This window comes from Mus pahari, chromosome 15, assembly GCF_900095145.1.
Source record: "Mus pahari chromosome 15, PAHARI_EIJ_v1.1, whole genome shotgun sequence".
NCBI classification, from domain to species: Eukaryota; Metazoa; Chordata; class Mammalia; order Rodentia; family Muridae; genus Mus; species Mus pahari.
The window spans coordinates 41,704,454-41,726,608 of NC_034604.1; the positions used below are offsets into that span (position 1 = coordinate 41,704,454).

At 42.1% G+C, this 22,155-nt stretch overlaps 1 protein-coding gene across 1 annotated transcript in view; it reads left to right on the forward strand.

The window, feature by feature from the left end:
• Nucleotides 1-5,389, forward strand: part of Commd10 (COMM domain containing 10) — a 123,231-nt gene extending 117,842 nt beyond the window's left edge. Inside the window, exons 6-7 of the mRNA XM_021214947.2 lie at nucleotides 4,188-4,247; nucleotides 5,087-5,389. Of these exons, the coding sequence (XP_021070606.1) occupies nucleotides 4,188-4,247; nucleotides 5,087-5,125 (99 nt within the window). The 3' untranslated portion in view covers nucleotides 5,126-5,389. The remainder of the gene's footprint in view (nucleotides 1-4,187; nucleotides 4,248-5,086) is intronic.
• Nucleotides 5,390-22,155: the final 16,766 nt, after the last annotated feature.

Genomic DNA, 22,155 nt, shown 5'->3' on the forward strand with positions numbered 1-22,155 from the left:
ATATGAAGTATCCATCCTTATCATGCTTGATAACGTTTGGTTAAAAGTCTATTTTATTGGCTATTAGGATGGCAACTCCAGCTTGTTTCTTGGGATCATTTGCTTGGAAGACCTTTTAACATCCTTTTACTCTGAGATAGTGTCTGCCTTTGTTATTGAGGTGTTTTTCTTGTATGCAGTAAAATGCTGGGTTGTTTTTGTGTATCCAGTCTGTTAGCTTAAATCTTTTTATAGAGGATTTGAGTCCATTAATATTGAGAGATATTAAAGTCAGATGACTGTTCCTGTTGTTTGTTTCTGTAGGTGGCTTTCTTTATGTGCTTGTGGCTCTCCTTTTGGCTTTGTCGTGAGATGCTTAATATGTTGTCCTTTCATTAGTGCAGGTCCCTTCCTTGTGTGGAGTTTTCCTTCCAGGATCCTCTGTAGGGCTGGGTTGGTAGATAGATACTGTTTGAATTTAGCTTTGTCCTGGAATATTTTTGTTTCTCTATCTATGCTGATGAGAGTTTTGTTGGGTATAGTCACCTGGGCTGGTATTTGATGGTATAGTGGTGAGCATAGCTTCTTTCCAAGTCATCATTTCTTACCTGAACTAAATCAGCAACCTCATGGCTGCTTTGTGCACTGCCAGTTTGGCCAGTTCTAATCAGTTTTCAAAGGAAAGCAAAATTGAGCTATTGACTGTAAATACAATTGTGTCACTCTTAGACCTGAAGTCTTCAGTGATTCCCATTGCTTTTAAGAGTAAGATTTTTGCCAGGCAGAGGTGGCACACACTTTTAATCTCAGCACTCAGGAGGCAGAGGCTGGTAGAGCTCTGAACTTGAAGCAAACCTCATCTACAAAGTGAGTTCCAGGATCCAGGGCTACATGGGGGTGTTGGGGTGGGGGTGGAATGGGTAATAGATTTTTACTTTAATCTCAGAAAGAGATAGAAGGACCTACATTGGCTTTCAATGACTCTCTATTAGTCTGGGTTTTAATTTTGCTTTTTTATTTGTTTTTGTTTAAATAACAAAATGCCTGAGAAAACAACTTGAAGAGGGGAAATACTTATTTAATTTATAAATTTAAATGTGGCAGTTAAAGTTGTCTTGAGTAGGCTTTAGGAGTTTTTGGTAAAGGCTGCCTATGTCACGGTACTGGCAAAGCAGGAAGAGGACAGACAGGAAGGGACAAGGACACAATCTAAGCCCCCAAAAGTCTGGTTCTTCCAGCTACCTCCAAATCATCTTCCAAAGTTGGGCCACCAGCTGGGGTCCAAGCCTTTAACTTATGGGCTTATGTGGGGGTGGGGGTGGGGTCAGAGGGAGACCGAATGTTCCAGTCATAACAGGCTGTCATAACAAAGTGACACAGACGTACTTCAGCATGAAGTTATTTCTTCACACTAGTAGAGAAGAAGACCCAGATCAGGCTGTGGAGCATCAGGTCCTGAAGCCTGTCTTCTGGGCTAGAAAATGAAAATGACCGTCTCCCACTGGTACCTTTACATTGTGCTTACTTTAAACATGAAGCTGTCCTCGTCTTCGCTTTAAGAGATGCTGGCTTAGGGCCCACTCTTCTGACTACCCTCCAGTTCTGTCCAGAGGTGCAGTGGCATTTGTGCTTCAGGGTTAGTGTTCTACTGCGTGAGTTCAAGGGAGACGCTCTTCAGCCCAGAACAGAGCTCGAGTTCTAGGACCGCGAGGAGGAACGATGGGACTTAGGACTCCATAGCATGTCTCTACCTGTGAGCCTGATGTCTACACTGTTGGCACCTGAGCTACTGTTTAGTCAACACATCTAAGACAGTCAGTCCTTTGGTGCTGGGACAGACACTCACTTTCTGGTGACAGTGACAGTTACAGGGTAGGCAGGAAGCAAGTGGAGAATCCCTCATCTAATTTCAGTTCCTGAAACTACTTTAGCTGGGCTTTTTTATTATTTTCTTCCACAGAACCCATTGTTACAGTTGATGGTAGCTGAGGTGACAGAGTTGAATCTCAACCCTTTTCTCTTCTCTCTCAACAGAGGGGCTAGTGAACCATGAATTGACTCAAAAGGAAGAAGGATATAAAGTTGAGGAAAGATGTTAGCTGTCCAGTTACCCCAAAGAGCAGCATCCCCAAAATTCTAAATCTCCTGGACTGTAAATGATTTTCTATCTTCTTGGTTGGGTCAGAGTAGCCACTGATTTGTGTAGATATTAAAGTGCAGAGACACTGTTAAAAGCTTGTTTCTCTCAATGGACAAAACTTCTGTACCTTGTATAGACGGTGAAAGAGAACCTCCACACTCTCCTCTGTCCTCCCCGGGGTGCCAGATGTGCACACGGGCACAGACAGACATGCAGGCACATTCATAAACACAGTTTTTAATTTTTAAACAGGACATAAAAACAGGGATTGTTCCATGTGATCTTGATGTAAAATGACAGCAGATCCTTTTGTGTGCACATCTGTGTCTCCATACAGATTTTTATAAAGAAAGCACTACCCCCAAAACCCTTACAAATCTCCATTTTACTAGGACCAAACTTGGGTCCTCTGTGAGAGCAGTGGTCATTGCTAACAGCTGAGCCATCTCTTCAGTCTCTGCCTTGCCTTTAATTTTTAATGAACCTTCATGCTCTTTTTCCTTTAAGATTTTTATTTTTGATTTTGTATTTGCGGAGGTGTGCACTTTAGTGCAGGTCTCCTTGGAGGCTGAGAGAAGCCATCGTCTAGGGGAGCTTGAGTTTCAGGCAGTTGTGAACCACCTCTAGTGGGTGCTGTGAGCTGCGGAGCCATCTCCAGCCTCAGGCAAAATTTCTGAGGGGGTTGCAGCACTTTATAGTGATGTTGTGCAGGGATCCAATCTCCCCATGCACTTTCACTTGTCATTTTTTATATTTTTTCCAGTCACAGCAATTCCACCGGTGTGCACTAATATATCTAGGGTTCTCGCAGACACATTCTGGTCTGTGTTTTGTTAGTTCAGTGCCTTTGCAGAAGAAGGATGACTTAGTGTTTTTTAGTCTGCCACATGCTGTCACAGTAGCTATGGTTCCTTTAATAAGTGCATTCCATTATTCCTTCTCCTATTGTAACATTTTAGGAAACACCACCTTAAAACAGACTAAAGCAAAATACAACCTCCTTTAGTGCTGGGTTTAGGGTTAGGTGAATCAGTTATTTTATATAGTTGTTTCCCACTAATTCCCTCTTAGCTTTGACATGGAACCCTTCTAACTTCAGGGAAAATATTGTATCACTGCATCATGCTGGTTAGACTTTTGCATGTTTAATGATGTGTGCCAATCAGCCAAATATTTTTTAATAGAGTTCACAACTGTCATATATACGCCATTCCTAAGGGACCAGGCTACATAGGTGATAAGCTTCCCCTTCTCTAAGGCTTAAGTGTGTAAAGAACTGTGCAGGTTGGTCCCCTACTGCTTAGGCTTCATGAAGAGGGAGGTACTGTTTCTGATTCAGTCCACTGACCTAAGAGTTAGCTGGAGATAACTTGGTTTGAAATTTTTGGCTTTGTTATAAAAATGGAAACCATCAAAACAGATTTTTTTTTTAAAACAAGAACAACACAGAAGCTGAGAATTAAGTTGATATAGTGAAATTGACCAGGTTAAGTTCTAGAATTAATGTCTGTTTACAACAGCTTCCCTCCCACCTCTTCAGTCTTGATGCTCACTCTGTGTCACGTGGTCAAAGCAGAGGGCAAAGTTCTGGCTTTGAAACTGTTGTGTTAACTGTTAGCTTTAGCGAGTGTCCATTAAAGGAGGCACTGATCTTAGCACGTTAAGATTGTAACTGTCAGAACAGTGCTTGGAGGCAGGGGCTATGCCCATATGAGACATTGGTGGCTGGATGAGTTCCATCAGGTACACCATGTCCAGTGTCTGCATAATGATATTTACTAGATTTTAAATCGACTGCTGAGAAAAATGAAATATAATCTCTTGTATTTTCTCTGTATTGAAGAAAAGATAATTAAATTGTTCTCTTGCTAGCTTAAATTTTATTAACTTTTGTGGAGTCAACTTAAAGAAAGATGTCCTTGTAGAGTTGAAAGCTTTTGCTCAGATGGAATGTTACCCAGTGATTTTTTTGAGTTCTAAGAATCCCATATTCCCAGACTACCTGGAGAGTGGGAAATGCAGTGTGCACTGCTTATAACTGAATATCTTTCCCCTTGTTTCTTTACAGGACATGGAGAAAGTTCTAGTGGAATTCAATCACAAGGAGTTGTTCGATTTCTACAACAAGGTCTGTGTTTATAAATGTTTTCTAGTATATACAAGTTTTGTAATGATTCCTTGTTTTAATGAATTTTTATTTTTGAATGCCTTATTATAGGCAAATTATAGGGCCAAATTCTTTAAACTCCTATAAACAACTTATATTTCACAGCAGGAAGAGGCAAAACCAAGATGAAGAGAATCTGAAAACTAAATCAGAAAGAAAACAATAACTAAGAGATAGTTAGGATTAGTGTTTTGTGTAGAATTAATCGGGGCACTGTGTGCTCCCCACAGCCACTGGCCCATTACATGTAGACCACCTGACGTACAAAAATGGCTGAGCTCAAGGATAAAGGGAAGCTGACAGATTTTAGAGATTTATCTTTGAGCGTGTTTCATTTTTCTTTCCAATGCATCTCACTAACTACCAAACGTTAAAGTCTTACCATGTAGTGACAATTTACTAAAATAGCTAAGTGCACTTAAGACAGTAATTCTTAAAAGTCTTCTTCCTTCGTGAATGTAAAAACATTAAATGACAAGCCTAAATCCTAATGTCTTTACACATCGAGAAAAGCAGCTTGAGTGTTAACCGTTATGCCGTGTGTGGTTCACTGCATGGAGTTCCTGCTGCCTCCGTTTCCCTTTGGTTTGCATGTTTCTAACCATTTTGTATGTGGTTTATTCCCTTCACTCACTGCTGTCTTTATTTTGTCTGTGTAAATAGCTGGAGTTATGCCGTGTGTGGTTCACTGCACGGAGTTCCTGCTGCCTCCGTTTCCCTTTGGTTTGCATGTTTCTAACCATTTTGTATGTGGTTATTCCCTTCACTCACTGCTGTCTTTATTTTGTCTGTGTAAATAGCTGGAGACCATACAAGCACAGCTGGACTCCCTCACATGATGTTCTTGAAGACTGGCTTCCTTCGCCATCACATTCCGGCGACCTCACTCTTTCACACTGAAGAGAGACTGCCCAAGTATATTTTCTAGAGGATTCGGTGACTCTATTGCTACAGATAATATGACTTATTGCATCTTAGACAGATAGCAGTGATGGAAGATCACAATGGGAGCACTGCGTTTCGAATGTGCCTTCTTTCCTCACAGGAGCCAAGAGCAATTGTTGAGAAAACTGAAAGAAGTAAGAAGTGAATGCCATGCTGTTTTTCTGTCAGGTTGCTTTCAGGGATCAGGGAAGGTCTGTAGGCACAAGGTATGATGGTGCCCTAGCAGAGTATGGAACCTTACCCATTACAGTAATTAATTAGGGAAGCAGCTGCAGGCCGTTAAATGTTTTGGCATTTGTCCTACAACATTCTTTTGCTTGAGGTATAGTGCAGGAAAGAAATCTAAAGTGGTGCCAGTACTGCTGTGAGTTAATCCCACTGTGCTCCCCTTGACTCCCCCTGAATGTTCCTGACTTTAATGACTTTAGAAACATCTAGGTTTACATATGTCTCTGCAAATTACTAACAGTGCACTTCTCAGTGTTTCAGATTGTGAATGAGAACTTGACCTGTAATGAGTATGACATGGGAATCTTACATTTTCACTCAGAAACTTTATGCATCCTCCTTTTATGGATATATATGTTCATTGGTTTCAGTCAATAAAAATTTTCTACCTTAGAATCATTTAAACTCAAGTGTACAATATTTTTATTTTATAATGTATTTTAAACCGTGACTCTGTATAAATACATGATTTCCGAGGGGGGAAAATTACTAGAAAATTGTGCTAATGAAATGTCTTACCTTGTTTCCAGGGGAAGGAGGGAGAGGCTCAGACACAGGCTTCTTCACTTGAAGGAGTGTGGTTTCAGAACATCCTGTAGTTTAGCAAACAGAGCAATTACAGTTGAGCACATTTCTCATGTGAGGGTCCTGGGTCGGTAATCCAGTGCTCACTTACCTCCAGTACCACGATGCCTGTACTGTTCATAAAGAATGTTGTTGCTTAGAATTGAAAGTTGGGGTTATAGCAGAAAGCAAGTGTTACAGGGTGGCACTGCCCACAATGAGCTGGGCCCTCCCACATCAATAATCAAGAGAATGTCCGACAGACTTCCTACAGGCTGATTCCGTAGAGGCATTTACTGGATTAAGATTCCTTTTTCTCTAGCTTGTGTCAAGTTAACACAAAAAGACTGTCTTGTATCACTCTTAGCAGGCTAAGTCATGAAGGTTTCTTTAAGGGCATTCATTCTCCATGCACAGTGATGGAATTGCCTGGTGATAAATTTCTCAGAGCATTTTCTCATCCCGAAGCACTTGATGGTTTGCTAGAAAGAGAATTACTCATTAGAACGGGGAGTAAATACCTTCTGCAAAGATGATGGTACTTCTGTGGTTATTTTAAATTAGGAAATACATAAAAATCAGAATGAACCAGTGTGAACCTGTGGAGTCTTGTCATCCAGAAATGGCCATTAATAGCATTTTAGTGGGTTTTTCACTTCTTAAATTTCCTGGCCATACTTTTTTTCTTATTCATTTTCTTCTTTTCCTAGCAAATTGAGGTTGTGCTATAGTTTAATTTTTTATGTTGTATTATAACTTGGACATTTTTCATATCCTTATTATCCAGAACATAATTTTAATCTATAGTAAATAAACCATCATTTGAGTAAGTTAAACCTCCTCTATTGTTAGGCATTTAGATGATTTCCACTTTTTAAAATGTTAATGAAGAACCTGCTGACATACAATGATAAACCAGATATCTCTCGGTGTTATTACCAGAGATTTGTAGAAATGGAATTGCTTTTGCAAAAGTGTGAAGATTTATTTTCTGTTTTTATCTTTAATGCTAATTTTTATTATAATAGCAACAGTTTCCCATTAGGGGCAAAAATACCCAGCTGTTCTACTTTGCCATTTCAAACCCTAGAAGTGCCCTTTTTGTGTTCTTATTTAGTATTTTGAGGGTTTCATGCAATCTATTTTGGTCATGTTCTTCACTCAACTCCTCTGCGATTGCTCTCCCACCCACTCTCTCAACTTCATGTTCTTTCTCTCTTAAAAAACACATTTGGGCCAGCAGTGGTGGCACATGCCTTTAATCCCAGCACTTGGAAGGCAGAGGCAGGCAGATTTCTGAGTTCGAGGCCAGCCTGGTTGACAGAGTGAGTTCTAGGACAGCCAGGGCTACACAGAGAAACCCTGTCTCGAATTCAAAACAAAACAAAAAAACCCAAACAAACAAACAAAAACATTCAAAAAAAGGTACAACAAACTTGGAGTCGAACTTGCATCCACGTCCCCTAGCTCGCCTTGGGGTTTTGGCTGGCTTGACCTCTGCAGATCCCATGCATGTGGTCCAAGTCACCATGAGTTCACATGTGCTTCAGTCCTGTTGTATCTGGGAGCCAGCTCTGGCTCTCACAGTCTTTCCACCTCCTCTCCCACACAGATCCCTGGGCCTTGAGGGGAGTTTGATGAACTCAGTCCTTTAGGACTCATTTATTGTGATGTTCCTTTAGCAGGATAATAGTAGGGTCAGAAGTGCTTATTTGGTTGTGATAAATGGTTTGGTTTCTATATTTCCAGACAGGTAAATACATATACAAATGCCTTAAATGTGTTTATATTTATTTCGAGGCCTCTGATGTATATTTCAACATTGTTTCCCCAAACAGTTATTTCAGTGTTTCTGCTCCTTCCATCAATGAATAAGAATTCACTCCCCAAGCCTTTCTATCAGCCCTTCCCTCCCACCCTTAACATTCTCCTTCACTGGGAGTTATATAGTTTGTATCAGTCCACAGACTGACAACGGAAACACTGTTTTCTACTAGAAATATATTGTGTTAGTAGTTCCAAGACTGAAGAAGAAATGTTTTTTTTTTTTTAAAGATACTCAGATGTGTACAGTGCAGTAAGTACAAGGGCCTTGAAGGTCAGATATTTATTTTCTTAATAAATATTCACCAAATAACATGTTGCCAAGAATTCTGCATACCTAGCCACTATGTGTCCATGATGTGCAAAACAAACACAGTCCCTACCCACTTGAAATACAATGCAAGGGTCAAGAAAGTGGATAATCATGCAGTAAATTGGCAGAGGTGAGGTAGGTATAATTGGATTTTATTAAGAAAATCTCCAACGTGGAACCAAACCTGGGATGGTAGGTTTCTGGAAGGATTCTCTGGGGAGCGAGACTTGGATAAGAAACAATGGCAGAATGGAATTATAGAAAAAAACATTTCAGACAGTCTGCTTCATGCAACAAACACCCCAGAGGTTAGAAAAGGCTTATTAGTGTATTTAAGAACCAACCAATCTATATGGCTAGAGTGTGCTGGGCAGTGACTAGCACAGCTGCTACAACTAGTGAGCTAGACAGGCGTCAGTCCCGCACCAAGGGCTGTCGTTTTTTTATGACCTAATATAAATGTATTTCTAGGTCTCTCCCGTGTCCAAGCCACCAACGTCTTTGCCTTCACATGACCCTGCATCCAGTCCAGCTCTCTTTCAGCCCAGACTTCATTCCGGGCTAATTAAACACTAATCCTACTAATTATTCCATTTCCCTGCCTTCAAAGGGTCCCATTATCCACCAAATAGCACGTAATGGACTTGGCCCCTCAGCCAGTGCCCAAGTCATGCCCCAGTTCATGTTTGCTGTGCATATATTAAACAAATTGCAATTTGCTAAAAGATCATTTCTCTTGGCCTTAATACAAATAATAATTCCTTAATAGGAATAATAATCTAAATAATAACAAGGTTTTGAGGATTAAGTGAGATAATTTGTGTTAAACATTTTGTCAAACTCTGATTTCCGTGATCACATGCAAGTGTTAGTGGTATTTTTTTTACAGCCCCTGAGAAAATAGGCTTTCTACTGAAAAGGCTCCAGTTGAGCTTGAATTAATGTCAAAATTGCCAACAGTCTTATGAAAGATTTTCTCTTTGAATTTATTTTGTGTTCTAACAGTAACTCCTTCTTTTCTACTGTAATGCTAAGCTGTCACTTCTTAATTTTCTTTTAACTAACTATTGTGGTCGTAGGCGCCTGATAGCACTGGAATAAGAAACATAGTTTTGCTTGTCTGTCTGTTTGGTGAGTACCTTTCCACATGGTCCTTTTGGCTTTAAGAAATCTTTGCCTCAGGCTGGGGAGATGGCTCTGTAGGTAAGTGTACTTGCTGCTCAGGCCTGCTAACCTGAGTTCAAGTCTCCAGAATGCGCATAAAAGCAAGACGAGCAATGTGAGCATCTGTGATCTCAGCGTTCCTATGAGAGAAATGGGAAACAGAAACTGGTGCATCCTGGAAACTCACAGCCTAGCGAGTTTAATGTGGGCAGTGGGAAACAAGAGAGACTGCTTCAAACCAGAAGGAAGGCAAGGACCAGCACCTGAGGTTTTCCTCTGACCATGCAGGCCACTGTTGTATATCCACAGTTGCACATGCATACAGGGTACATGATACTTTGATTTCATTTTGCCTTAAATGATGTCTTCGCTATTTGTTTATTATACCAGGGGTCAGTGCGGTATGGCTCTGCGTATTGTGTCTTTCTCAGTAGAACGCCATTAGAATACAGATCTCTAGATGCCCAACTCACTCTAAAGACAACTGAACCTGTTAGGAGAGAGCATGTGGTTAGGGTCATATGGTAAGGGACTATGGGTGACTCAGGAAGTGACTGAGAATGTAGCCAGCAAGATTTGAGACCCAGAGCCCTGTGGCCGGAAAGAAATCCTGCAGAGATCTCCAAGAGCCTGGAAGTAGGTTACACAGTATAGCTGATACTTTGACTTAATGAGATTCTAAAAAGACAAACTTAACTGTGCTTAGGCTCATAACCCAGGTAACTGTGATAAAATGTGTTGTTATAAACTTCTAAATTCATGGTAATTTGTTAACGGCACAGTGGAGAGCTAATGCAACAGCTATATCATTTATGTATAATGTGTGTCTACTTTTGCACTGACAGCAAAGTTGAGTCGACAGAGACTCCCATATAGTGTGCAAAGCCTAAACTGCTTAACACATACATGGTCCTTCACAGGGGGAAAAAGTGTCCAGATGCCTCCATTATAGTCTGCCTCCTAAACCCAGACATTCCTAGAGGACACAGGAAGTTGTATGATGGGTAAGGTATTTTCATGGCTTCATTTAAATCCGTATCCAACCAGAAACTACATTTCCCATCCTCCTTTGCAGCTACTTCAAACCACGAGGCTACTTCGCACCAGTGAACTGTGGTGGAAACAGATGTGGAGCTAAGTCAGCTTTGAGCAGGCAAGGATTATGATACTTAAGGGATGAGGAGCAATAAGGTGGAAGGAACCTGGATCCCCATCTCCTCCCATGGTGCATTGCTGCCTATATGCCCTTGACAGATAAGCTGCTACATGAGGAATTAGAAATGCTTGAGCAACTATATTTGGGACAAGTGAGCCCATAAACTGCAATTTAGCCTATAACTTAATTTGATAACATAGTTTTAATTATACAGTAATTTAAAATGTATTTTAGGGTGAGAACTATTTCATGGCAGGTAGTTCAAACTGTATAAATGTCAAAGAAGAAATAGAAAGCATAAAGGAGAAAAGCAGAAACTGAAGCAGTCTACAACTTCAGGACCAACTCTAGAAGCTGCTATGGCCGTCCTTCTCTCCAAGAAGGGCCACTTGAAGGATTTGAGGAAAACTGAGTGGACATTGTGAATTGGCCCAAAAGTCTTCCCATAATTCCCTTCAACTGCTAAAAAGAGACCGCTGGGACAGTTCTCCCTTGTTCAGTCTTATTAGTAAGAAGCTACAAGGGGTTTAAAATGTGAAGGTTCAGATTAGTCAATTTTACTTCCTAAAACTCTGGGTTTTTTTTTTTTAATTTTATGCAAATAGTCTACTGAATAGACCAGCCTCATTTAACACTAAAATTAGAAACACTCTATTTGAATTTTATAGTAAAGCTTAATGGGATTTATAACTGAAAAACTGAAGGGATTTTCATCATTGTTCCTCTACCTGTGCAAACTTGAAATCTCCCGAGGCATCGAGTCTCTCTGGAGGATGAGGTGGAGGGTGAGCTGTTGAGGTCCACGGTCCAAATCCAAGTGATGGTGGATGCCAGCGTGCTTTGTCTTATTTAAAGTGGAAATTTTCTGGTTTCTATCTCAAAAGAAGTAGAATCTAAGGGAATCCGTGTGTAGTGGGTCCAGTCTATACCTCCATAAGGAAGAGGAGCCTAGCGGATTAGTCTTCAAGACAGGAAAAAAATACTGAGTCTATGATACCATTCCCTCAGCAGAATCAGAGTTCAGCCATTTTTAGCAGTTTATGAAAATCTGAGAATCGTTTCGTAAAGGATTGGATTTCTTAAAGTGTCTCTTTCTTCAAAGAAATCTATGTGAAGGAAAGCAGTAGACAGTAAATTTAAACATTGCATTTATTTTTACTGGTGTTTTGGTTTCTTACTTCTTCACAAACACAAATTGCATATGCATTTATTTTTGAAATTGAATTTTGAGGAGCACAGTTCATCTTACTTGAACTGTTTAAGGCAAAGTCAGGAAGGAAGGCTGTCTTTCTAGCACACAGTACAGATTCTCTCTGCAGGCTTAGCCACCCGCCTAGAGAAAAAAGGCACCCAAAAAAGATGCCCTAATACTTCCTTACTGGATGCTCCAACTTCACACACGTGTGTGAGCACAAGCGTGTTTGAGCATGCCCATGCATGCATGCACACACACACCGTGCAGAAATGCAGTGATGCTTTGGCAGAGAAACAGTAATTTTCCAAATGGTAGAGGACGAGTGACTCACGAACCCCAGACAACGTGTTCCACAACTGCAGTCCAGCCTCTCCATTACATGCTGATTTAAGCAGGCCTGCAAGCATCATGGTTCTCCTTGAAGAATATAGGGTTCATGGGGTACACAAGCAGTGTTTCTCCCGCAGCCTCTCCTCTTTTGCACAATACCATCTAAATGCTTAACCAGGATCCTTGTAACCCCAAGTTGTACAAGAATGCTTTTCAGACTCTGCACCAAGTGCATCTGCAATTCCTTAAGGGAACGGCCCTCCTGGGGAGCATCTCCTATAGTCTCGGATCCCTTCAGACATCATGTACATATGGAGAGTAAAGGCTTCATGAGCAGCTGAAACCCAGATTTCTGCCACCCAGAAGGCTAGTGCCTGTTCTTCCATTGCTCAGAAGAGATTTATGACAGTCATGGAATTGACCCAGACATGCTTCTGGGAACTGATGCTGCAAGCACTGAGAACAATCACATTCCTAGCAAACTCCGGGATTCTTTATAAGATGGAGTCACATGAAATGCTCCAGAGAGACATCCACAGCATTCTCCTATTAGGAGGTATGTTCAGCATGGATACGGCTTGTGAGCTCATTGCCCAGAAGACTTTTAATTTCCTGCTGAAACGTGCATTTTGATTGAAGACGTGTAACAGACACATCCTGTGTGCATTCCCTACAAGACGACTTTACCCACTGATTGGAGACAATTCAGTGACAATGTTTGAAAAACAGATCTTGTGATGCTGATTGTTCAAGGTAATCACAAGTGTGCTATCTGTATGCATATATATATATATATATATATATATATATATATATATATATATATATATATATATATATATATATATATATATATATATATATGGGTTAAACATTCTACCTATGCAACTGAAAAATGTGTGTGCCCTTAGGAGTGGTGTCTCGTAGAGGAATCGGTTTCTTTTTGATCAAATGTCCATCTACAATGTTTTGCTACCTCATGCAGAATGCCCTATGAGCCCTAAAGTCTTGGTCTTTCTGTCAGCACTATGGTGCCTTTTACTGCAAGGTATGTTCTATCCTTTGTGTGGTAATAGAGCAGTAAACAGAAAGTCACCAGATGCATCAGTCTTGAGGACTTGTGAGTTACCCTGTGCAGAATACCTGTAGACATGGGAGCTCTGAGGGTGGCCACCTTTGCTAACCATGCCATTAGCCCCTCACGTTTTTGGGTCACCGATCTTGCGTAGTTCTCTTTGGTGGGTTCACGTGTGTCGGTGGGCGCTCTGAGCCGATGATGCAGTGGGGTGTGGTAACTATCTGCGAGCTCCTTCCTTCAGGCACTCACTTCACACAGTGCCTTGGCTCTGAACTAGCTCCTGGGAACCACTCTTCTCACCAATTGCCCTGAGTCACTTGCCTTGGGGGTAATGCCATCCCATAAATGCCACTCTGCTCCTGTGTCTATTTTCTCAGTTCACACTGTCAGCTTCATTTGTAATGAAGGAAAAAAAAATCTCAAAATATTTTACACACCACTTGTGTTTCAGATCCATGGTCTATGTCGAGTTTGCAGGGCTGTACACAGCTGATTGCAACGAGTTAGATTTTCTTCTCATAGAAAATATTTTGAGATGTGAAAATAAAATCTTTATAATTAAATAATTGGGCATTTCATAGGCTTTCTCAAATTGACCCCCCTTTTTTTTTTTTTAGCTTTCACTGAAGGAAGCCACCTCTACTTGATGAACTTCTCTGTATAGGATATCTACTTTAACACTTACAAGGAGAGGATCAATGTTTGATAGGAGAGTAAATGATCTATCTCTTGCCACTTCCCTGGGGTCACCTCTAGCCATTCTCCCTTGAGGAAGAATAATGTCTGTTGACAAGTGTGAAGTACAGATGGGCAGAGCAATGGTAAAGATTGTAAACAAACTCCTCTCACTGCTGCCAATCTGTGAGTTAGAATTGCCAATGACTAGGTGTCCTTCATGGTCTCTCCCTCTTCCTGTGCCATGGAAATGCACTGTCGCTGTGGTTTTATGCCATATAACATGCAGGGACGAGAGAGGGAAACTGTCCAGACTTTGAGGTGAAGCTGGGTTGTGATGATGGGCAATCCGTAGCTAAGCATTATGGATGGACCGCATGTTCCAACCCCACATTACTAAGTTCTGAGAGATGATCAAGTGCCTGTCCTTCTGTATGCAGCTCCCTTGGGAGAAGAGCTGAGGAGTGATTGACAGGGCAAGATTTGCATGCTTAGTTCTCAAGCCAGTGCCTTTAGTTCAGAAAGAAATGAATCTTTATGGTTCTTCTTGGAAGATCTGTCTGATACTCCATAGGAAACATCTGTGGAGAGCTGTAGACAGAAATGTCAAAGGTATCATTCATACCTTTCAGTTCTCGAGTGGGTACAGAGTAGGAGAAGGAGGCTTTGAAGTCAATGAGTTTAGCTCCCTCTGAGAAACACTAGCATGAGACTTCTAACAGTACACTCAAGATAAGCTAAATGTCCACCGCTCTGAGAACAGAGGAGAGATGTGGCTGGGCCAGCATCAAAGACTCGGTGGAGTGTTTTCCTGGCACATGGGAAGTCTGGAGATACATTCCCAGCACCATGAAAAAACAACATTGTTCATGGGTGCTGCTTGTTGTAGGATGGAAAATAGCCTAGTGCTCACTCCTTCTATTCTTACTTCTGAGACAACTTGAACTGAAGTCTCCCAACCCCTGGGAAACCAAGGAGGTGTGGGACATGCATGCCCCCGGATTCGACTCATATGAAGCCTGTGTGATTTGCCTCAGGCAGAGGGATGAATGAATTGAAAGACTCTTCCATGTGTGATTCACTCTCTAGTATTTCACCATCCCAGTGCATATCAAAAGCAGAAGCAACCGTTTCTATGATGCCAACAGACTGCTACCTCAATCATTTAACTAGTACCATGCCTGGGTCTGTAAGTGCTTCCACAGCATGTGGCACAGGCAGTGAAAGGGAAAACGCTAATTGTATTAGTGGCATTGAGCTTTAAGGGACATGTAGCATTTCAGTCCCTGCATGGGGTTCTGAAGTGTCCTAGGATATGTTTCAGAGTAATTAAACTCATTTGCCTCTTTCTGCTTTTACAGGACTGCCTCAGAGGGGGCGGAGAGCCAGATGGCAGGAGGATCCTCCCCCAGGCCAACCAACATGCCCTCAGCATCCTGTCCCCTTCAGCCACAGCTTGTTTCCAGCTTCCTCCCTCCATCAATCATAAGCAATCCCAAGACAGGCAGAATGGGAGCTACAGATCACCAAGAGCTATCCCTTCTGGCTGAGAGATGCTCTTCAGACTCAGATAGCAAGACCCAGGATGCACAGGCAGGACCCAGGATGCACAGGCAGGACCCAGGATGCACAGGCAGGACCCAGGATGCTAGGCAAGACCCTGGATACATAGGCAGGACACTGGAACATTCTTTGAGTTTTGTGCTGTAAGAACATAATTAATGAAGGGAGATGTCAAGGGTGTGTGGGGTGTGTGTGTGTGTGTGTGTGTGTGTGTGTGTGTGTGTGTGTCTTAAGACATTTTTAAGGGCAAAAAATGGATAAATGGCTTTTGGTAGTATCATGATTATTACATTCAAATGGGATACTGGACAAAGCCTCTGCCAGGAGACTCTGTGTTTGATGGCTTACTTACTCATTAATACATCTATTTAAGGCAGTATTTGATAACCCACCAAGCAGGTTACTGCCAGTACTTCTGTCCTGCTGGAGGATGACAGCTGTACTAACAGTGTTGCCTCAGGCAGAGGCTGACCAGTGGGGGAAGAGGCTCCTCCAACTGACTCCTGTAGTCACTGGAAGCTGGGGGGGGGGGGAGTGAGGAGTTAGAAATGCACATTGAGGGGCAATGATTGGTCCATGATTGACAGACCCAGCATTGCCTTAGCACCTCCATTGATAGAGAACATGCATTTCTGGCACCAGTCTTAGTGCCAGGTTGAATATCACCCACCCTGAGCGTGACACTGAATACACCTGCTGAGCAGTGGCCTGTTGGAAATGTGTGGCACTTTGACATTTGCAAAGACCGTTCCTCCACCCACCCCCAACACCTGTGCTCATTGGATGCTCTCAGAATTCTTTAAAAAGCTGCATGTGTGGTTTCCATGATCTAGATGAAGAAATCAAGTTTTCTAAAACCACACAGCTCACGTCAGGTTAGAATCCCACGTTTTTGAAACTGGGACTGGGGCTCTGTTGAGTCAGTGCCAGTTAATGTTTGCCTTTTATGGACAGACTCCAAGTACTTCCTATGCTTCAAAGCTGAAGCTCCAGTAGGCCCTTCTGTTTGTGTGGGGCCTATAGTAAACATTCTCAGTGGAGAGAGTTGAGGCATGATGCCAGTGCAGGGGTCATTCAGTGTGCTCCAGTGGCTTTGCCACCAGTGACTGGTAAAGGTGTGACAGTCTGCCCCACCCCCATGTCCAAAGCACACAGTCCCCTCATGAACTTGCAAATTCCAGGCTCTCTCAACACAAGATGCCGGGCAGGACTTCCGGCCCTCTGCATCCCCACACTTCTCCTCTCTAACCAGGACCCTCCTGCTTTCTCCCCTGGTATCACCAGTCTGAACCTGTCTACCACTTTCTCTAAGCACAGGCACACAGGGGTGGTGAAACAAATGGCCACCAGGAAACAGGGGGAAATATACCTCAATACACGGAAATAGGGGGAAATATACCTCAATACACGGCTGTCCTTATCCTAGTTCTCAAAGAGTTAATTTGGGGAATCCTAGCAGTACTGTGATCTTCAGTACAGCAAACAGTGGTCTGTCCCATATGCAGGATCTAGGATCTGGCTCCCGAAAGTAGTTGTCTTGTGTTAAACCCTGGCACCCCCTGAATTGCCCTCCCCAGAACGTCCCTGGATTGTCTGGTGTGTTCTTATAGCTGAAGGAAAGCAAACCCTCTCTGCCAATCTTCTGCAGCCTTTGTGCCTTGGGTATGTTAAGGATCCCCTTGTCACGTAGGTCTCCTTATCAGGATGGACTTTTGGGTTTTGTTTGTTTGTTTGTTGTTTTTCTCAACCTTTGTTATTTTTCCAGGGAGGCAAGGCATGGACTCCTTCATGAAATGGCAGAGACGACAAAGCCTGTTGCACATTCTCCTGTGAAGCTCTGCTGAAAGCATGACTCTGGCCTGAGCTCTGAAGTGAATGCATGGGCATATGTGACACACTGTGTTGGACCCATTTTTCATCAACAGATGGGTCACAGATGAGCCCGTTGATGGGTGTGGATGTAGCAAGAGTTGCATGAGCTAAGTCAAGCCACGTTGAGAATGTCTTTGTAGGCTGTCATTGAGAAGCTGATTAATTAGTTTGGGATGTGCGTATACCTCTCTGTTGGAAATCAAGAAGCACATGGGCCCAAAGGACATGTGTCTGAGTGTCCTGGGAAAGGCCAGCTGCTCTGCCAGGAACTCCAAGTGAAATGGGGGCAGCTCTTAGCAGACCTGCCCCGGCTGGAAATGTGTCTCAGTGGAGTCGTGGGGGCATGGGAAATAGAACTATCCTCTGGAGAGATTCTGCCATAATGACCACAGCTCTGTCTGCCTGGCCCAGTGACGTTAATGAAAAAGGACACTGTCAGAATTTCTTCATACATACATAGCCTAGGTTCTCCATAGCCTAGGCTTGCTGTAAGAGCCATGAGACATGTTCTGGCTTTCCACTAAACCCCTCTTCCTCCTTATCCCCTTCCTCCGCCTCTTCCTCTACCGCCTCCTCCTCTCTTAACCTTCTGAAATCTTGACTATGAAGTCTAATGCTCCTTCTGGGAATCGCCTTCCTTTTCTCTTGTCTTAGTTGCTTCTCAACCCATGTGTCGTATCTCCTTGGGGTCAAATGCCCATTTCACAGGGGTCAAATAACCCATATCCTGCCTATTAGATATTTACTGTGCAGTTCAAAACAGCAGCAAAATTTTGGTCGTGAAGTAGCAATGAAAATAATTTTGTGGTTGGGGGTCATCCCAACACGAGGAACTGTATTTAAGGGTCACAGCTTTAGGAGGGCTGAGAGACTGTCCCACTCATTCATTCAGGAGACACTATGATTGACACTGTCCACAGCCCGCATGAGGCTTCACTGTTAGCCAATACCTTGATAGCATTTTTAAAGACTTAGTTTGTGTGTTTATTTGGTGCACCCATGTGTGTGTTTGTTGCATTCTATGGGGGTAGAGGAAGGCAGGTCCCTTTACTTTGGAGTTAGAGTCATTTTTCGGAAGGGTCCTTTTGTTACATGGGTGCTGGCCTCTGAACTCAGATCCTCATGTGGAACAAATGCTCTTAACAGTTGAGCCATGTCTTCAGTTCCTCGTCAGGCCTTCCTAACCTATAATGTAGGACTCGGTAGCGGCAGCATTTAATACAGTGGACTTTGGAAGTCGGAGGGTAAGGCACTCTCAGAGCTGCAGCCCCACCCCTGGCTAAAGTGCAAACGTTGACATTTCTTGCTTCATAATCGAGACAAAACATTTCTGCCATCCCAAGTATTCCGTGTTCCTATGCCATCAGTCTCCTCTAGCCATGGCTCCAGACACTCAAGCTGCGCGCGCTGTCAGCGTGGATGGATGCTGCCTCTCCTAGAGCATCGTATGAATTAGAAGCATGTAGCGTACGCTCTTTTGGGTCTGACTTCTTTGGCTCAGCTTGTTTCTGAGATGCGTGTGTACATTGTCTTGTGAATCCTGGCCATCCCCCTCTAGAGCTAAACCATGCCCTACTGTCTGTAATGAGTGTTTTCTGATCCTCTATTGATCTGACAGCACCAGTGTGGTGCTCTGAGAGGTGAGGCTGCTATGGTTCCCATGCAGACTTCTGTCTTTTGGGAGACACATTTTTCTTTTCATTGCTTCAGTGAAAATGTCCGGGATTTGCTCTAATAAGTCAGGCACACAACACTTGACAGGTTATACATGGAACCATCAAACTCTGAAATGACTGAGGGATCAACAGGTCTTGCTATTGCCACTTCTTCCCCAACCCCACCCACCCACCCAATTTTATTATTTTCTAGCTATGTAGAGGTTTCTGTGATGGCTAATGATATTTAATGACTTCCCATGTACTTATTGACAATATATTGTCTATATATTTTCTCTTAAGAAGTAGCTGCTCATTTAAACAGTTGGGGGGGACAGTGAAATGGCTCAGTGGGTAAAGAAGCTTGCCACCAAGTCTGACAATCTGAGTTCAAGTTCAATCCCTAGAACTCACATGATGGAAGTAGAGAACAGATTCCTGGACTTCCTCCCACCATGGTATGTGTGCCCCCTCATACAAAATAAACAAAAATCTAATAAAAATTGTAAGTTGTTTTGAGCCTAGATTTTCATATAGATACATAATAAAAGCAGAAATAAAATTTTCTAAGGGGGGCATTGAGGCCTAATATAAGGGAGAAAGGGGAGTAGGGTGTGGGGGGGTGTACACGCCACACGGCATATATGATTGTATGAGTCCTGAAGGGATGGCTCAGGGACTAAGAGCACTGACTGCTCCTCCAGAGGTCCTGAGTTCAATTCCCATCAACCATGTGTTGTTATAATTGTATGAAAAGGTCCTTGTGTAACAGCATGCCAGGTGTAATTATCATGTGCAAAACGTTTATTCATTTTTAGAAGACACGCTGTATTCAAAGGCACTATTTAAAATTCAGTTATCCAAAGGGTAAAATATCTCTGCTTGTGCTTTTGAAAATAAATTTTATCATACCTGTAAAATAACCCCAAAGAATATTGCTTGGGTGGACAGGAAGTCACAGAAGAATAATACAATAGCATATAGTTACTACTTTTCTCTTTTGTTGTTGTTGTTGTTGTTATTTTTTTCAAGACAGGGTTTCTCTGTGCAGCCCTGGTTGTCCTGGAATTCACTCTGTAGACCAGGCTGGCCTCTAACTCAGAAATCCGCCTGCCTCTGCCTCCCAAGTGCTGGGATTAAAGGCATGTGCCACCACTGCCCAGCTAGTTATTACTTTTCTGTTAACTTTAAAACTTCGGGCTGGAGAAATGGGTCGGAGGTTCAGAGCACTTGCTGGGTTTAGTTCTCAGCAACTACATATTCATTCACAACCATTTGTAACTTCAGTGCCAGGAAATCGGGCAGTGGTGGCGCACACCTTTAATCCCAGCACTTGAGAGGCAGAGGCAGGCGGATTTCTGAGTTCGAGGCCAGCCTGGTCTACAGAGTGTATTCCAGGACAGCCAGAGCTACACAGAGAAACCCTGTCTGGAGAAATCAAATCAAATCAAAACAAACAAACAAAAAAAAATGGAAAGAACCCTTGCTATCTGAGCATGAGAACCAGTTCAGACCCAGAACCCATGCAAATACATGTGACTTCAATCACACAAAAGCTGATGGCCTCTTCTGGGCTCTGTGCATGCACAAATGCACACACACACAAATGTAATGTACAAAAAAACCTAAAATATTGAAAAATTAAAAGATAAAAATTGGGTTGACTATCTTCCTGTTGATATGAAGAGATCTTTATATTTTTCTGGAAACACTCTGGTCAGATGTTTATTAAGCTCACATATCCTGTCAGCATCCCATCTTAAAAAAAAATAGTACATTTTTTTCTTTGATGGCATATGCATTCTTTGTCCTAAGAAATATCTGCCTTTTCCAGAACCAGAAATGTTTTTGACTTATATAGTCTTAATTTTTATGCTCAGATAGATACACAATTCATTTTAAGATGATTTTTACAAATGGTATGATAGCCCAGAACCATTTCCTTATAAATGATATCCTATTTTTACTACACTATTTGTCAGAATAAATATTATTTCCAAATTGAATTATGTTGGTGCATTTTTCATTCTTATTATTTAATTAAATGTGTATGCGTGTGTGTGTATGGGGGTGCTGGGTCAAACACTGAGTTTGTGCATGCCAGGCAGGCAGTCACCTTACCTCCAGCTCTCCCCCAGCCTTATCTTGTCACCTTTGACTACTGACTATCCAGGTCATTTTCCAGACTGCATTTGGTGTCATATATGTGTTGACCAAAACTGTACTACTAGGGAACTGTAGCTATATAGCAAATTATGGTATAATTATTCACAAGTGCTTAAGATCATCTATAAAATTTGAATTTTCCTATAATAATTGGAATGAGCTTACCTATTGCTATAAAAAATTCTGAGATATTAGGATATCTTAGTTAGGATTTCATTGCTGTGAAGAGATACCATGATGAAGGCAACTCTTATATAGGAGATATTTAGTTGAGGCTGGCTTACAGTGTCAGTGGTTTAGTCCATTATCACCATGGTGGGAAGCATGGCAGCACGCAGGTAGACATGGTGCTGGAGAAGGAGCTGAGAGTTCTACATCTTCATCCACAGGCAGCAAGGGATCATCACACTAGGTGTACCTTGAGCATAGGAGACCTCAAAGGCCACTCCCACAATGCACACTTCCTCCAATAGGCCACACCTATTCCAACAAGTCCACACCTCCTAATAGTGCCACTCCCTATGGGCCAAACATTCAAACACATGAATCCATGATGCCATACCTATTAAAAGCAGCACAGAGGACACCTAGCATTTGTGTTTTAATTTCATTCATGTCACCTTGCTATACCCACTTCTTAGTTCTAGTAGTGTCTTTTGAGAATTGCTTTAGGTTTTTCTATACATAAGATCATATACTATTCAAAAAAAATGTTTGGGGATGGAGATGACTCAGTGTGTAAGAAAACATGGTCCTATTGAAAGCCTGAATTGAAATCCCTGATGCTCACACAAAAAAACTGGGTATAGCTGCATATGTCAGTAACCTTGGCCTTAAGGGTAACAAAACAGGAGTTCCTCAGAGCCTCCTGGCCAATCCAGACAATAGGTCAAAATTCTGGTTCTTATATCAAAGAAATAAGGAAGATTCTTGACATCCTGTTCTGGCCTCCATGTGCTGGTGAGCAAACTTGCATGATCATGCATGTGTAACACACACACATATATACACAGGTACACACACATTTATATAAACATACATATATGTATACACATACACATATTCATACATGCACACACATATATAGACATACATCTATATATACACACACATATACGTGTATGATAAAAGCTACTTATTC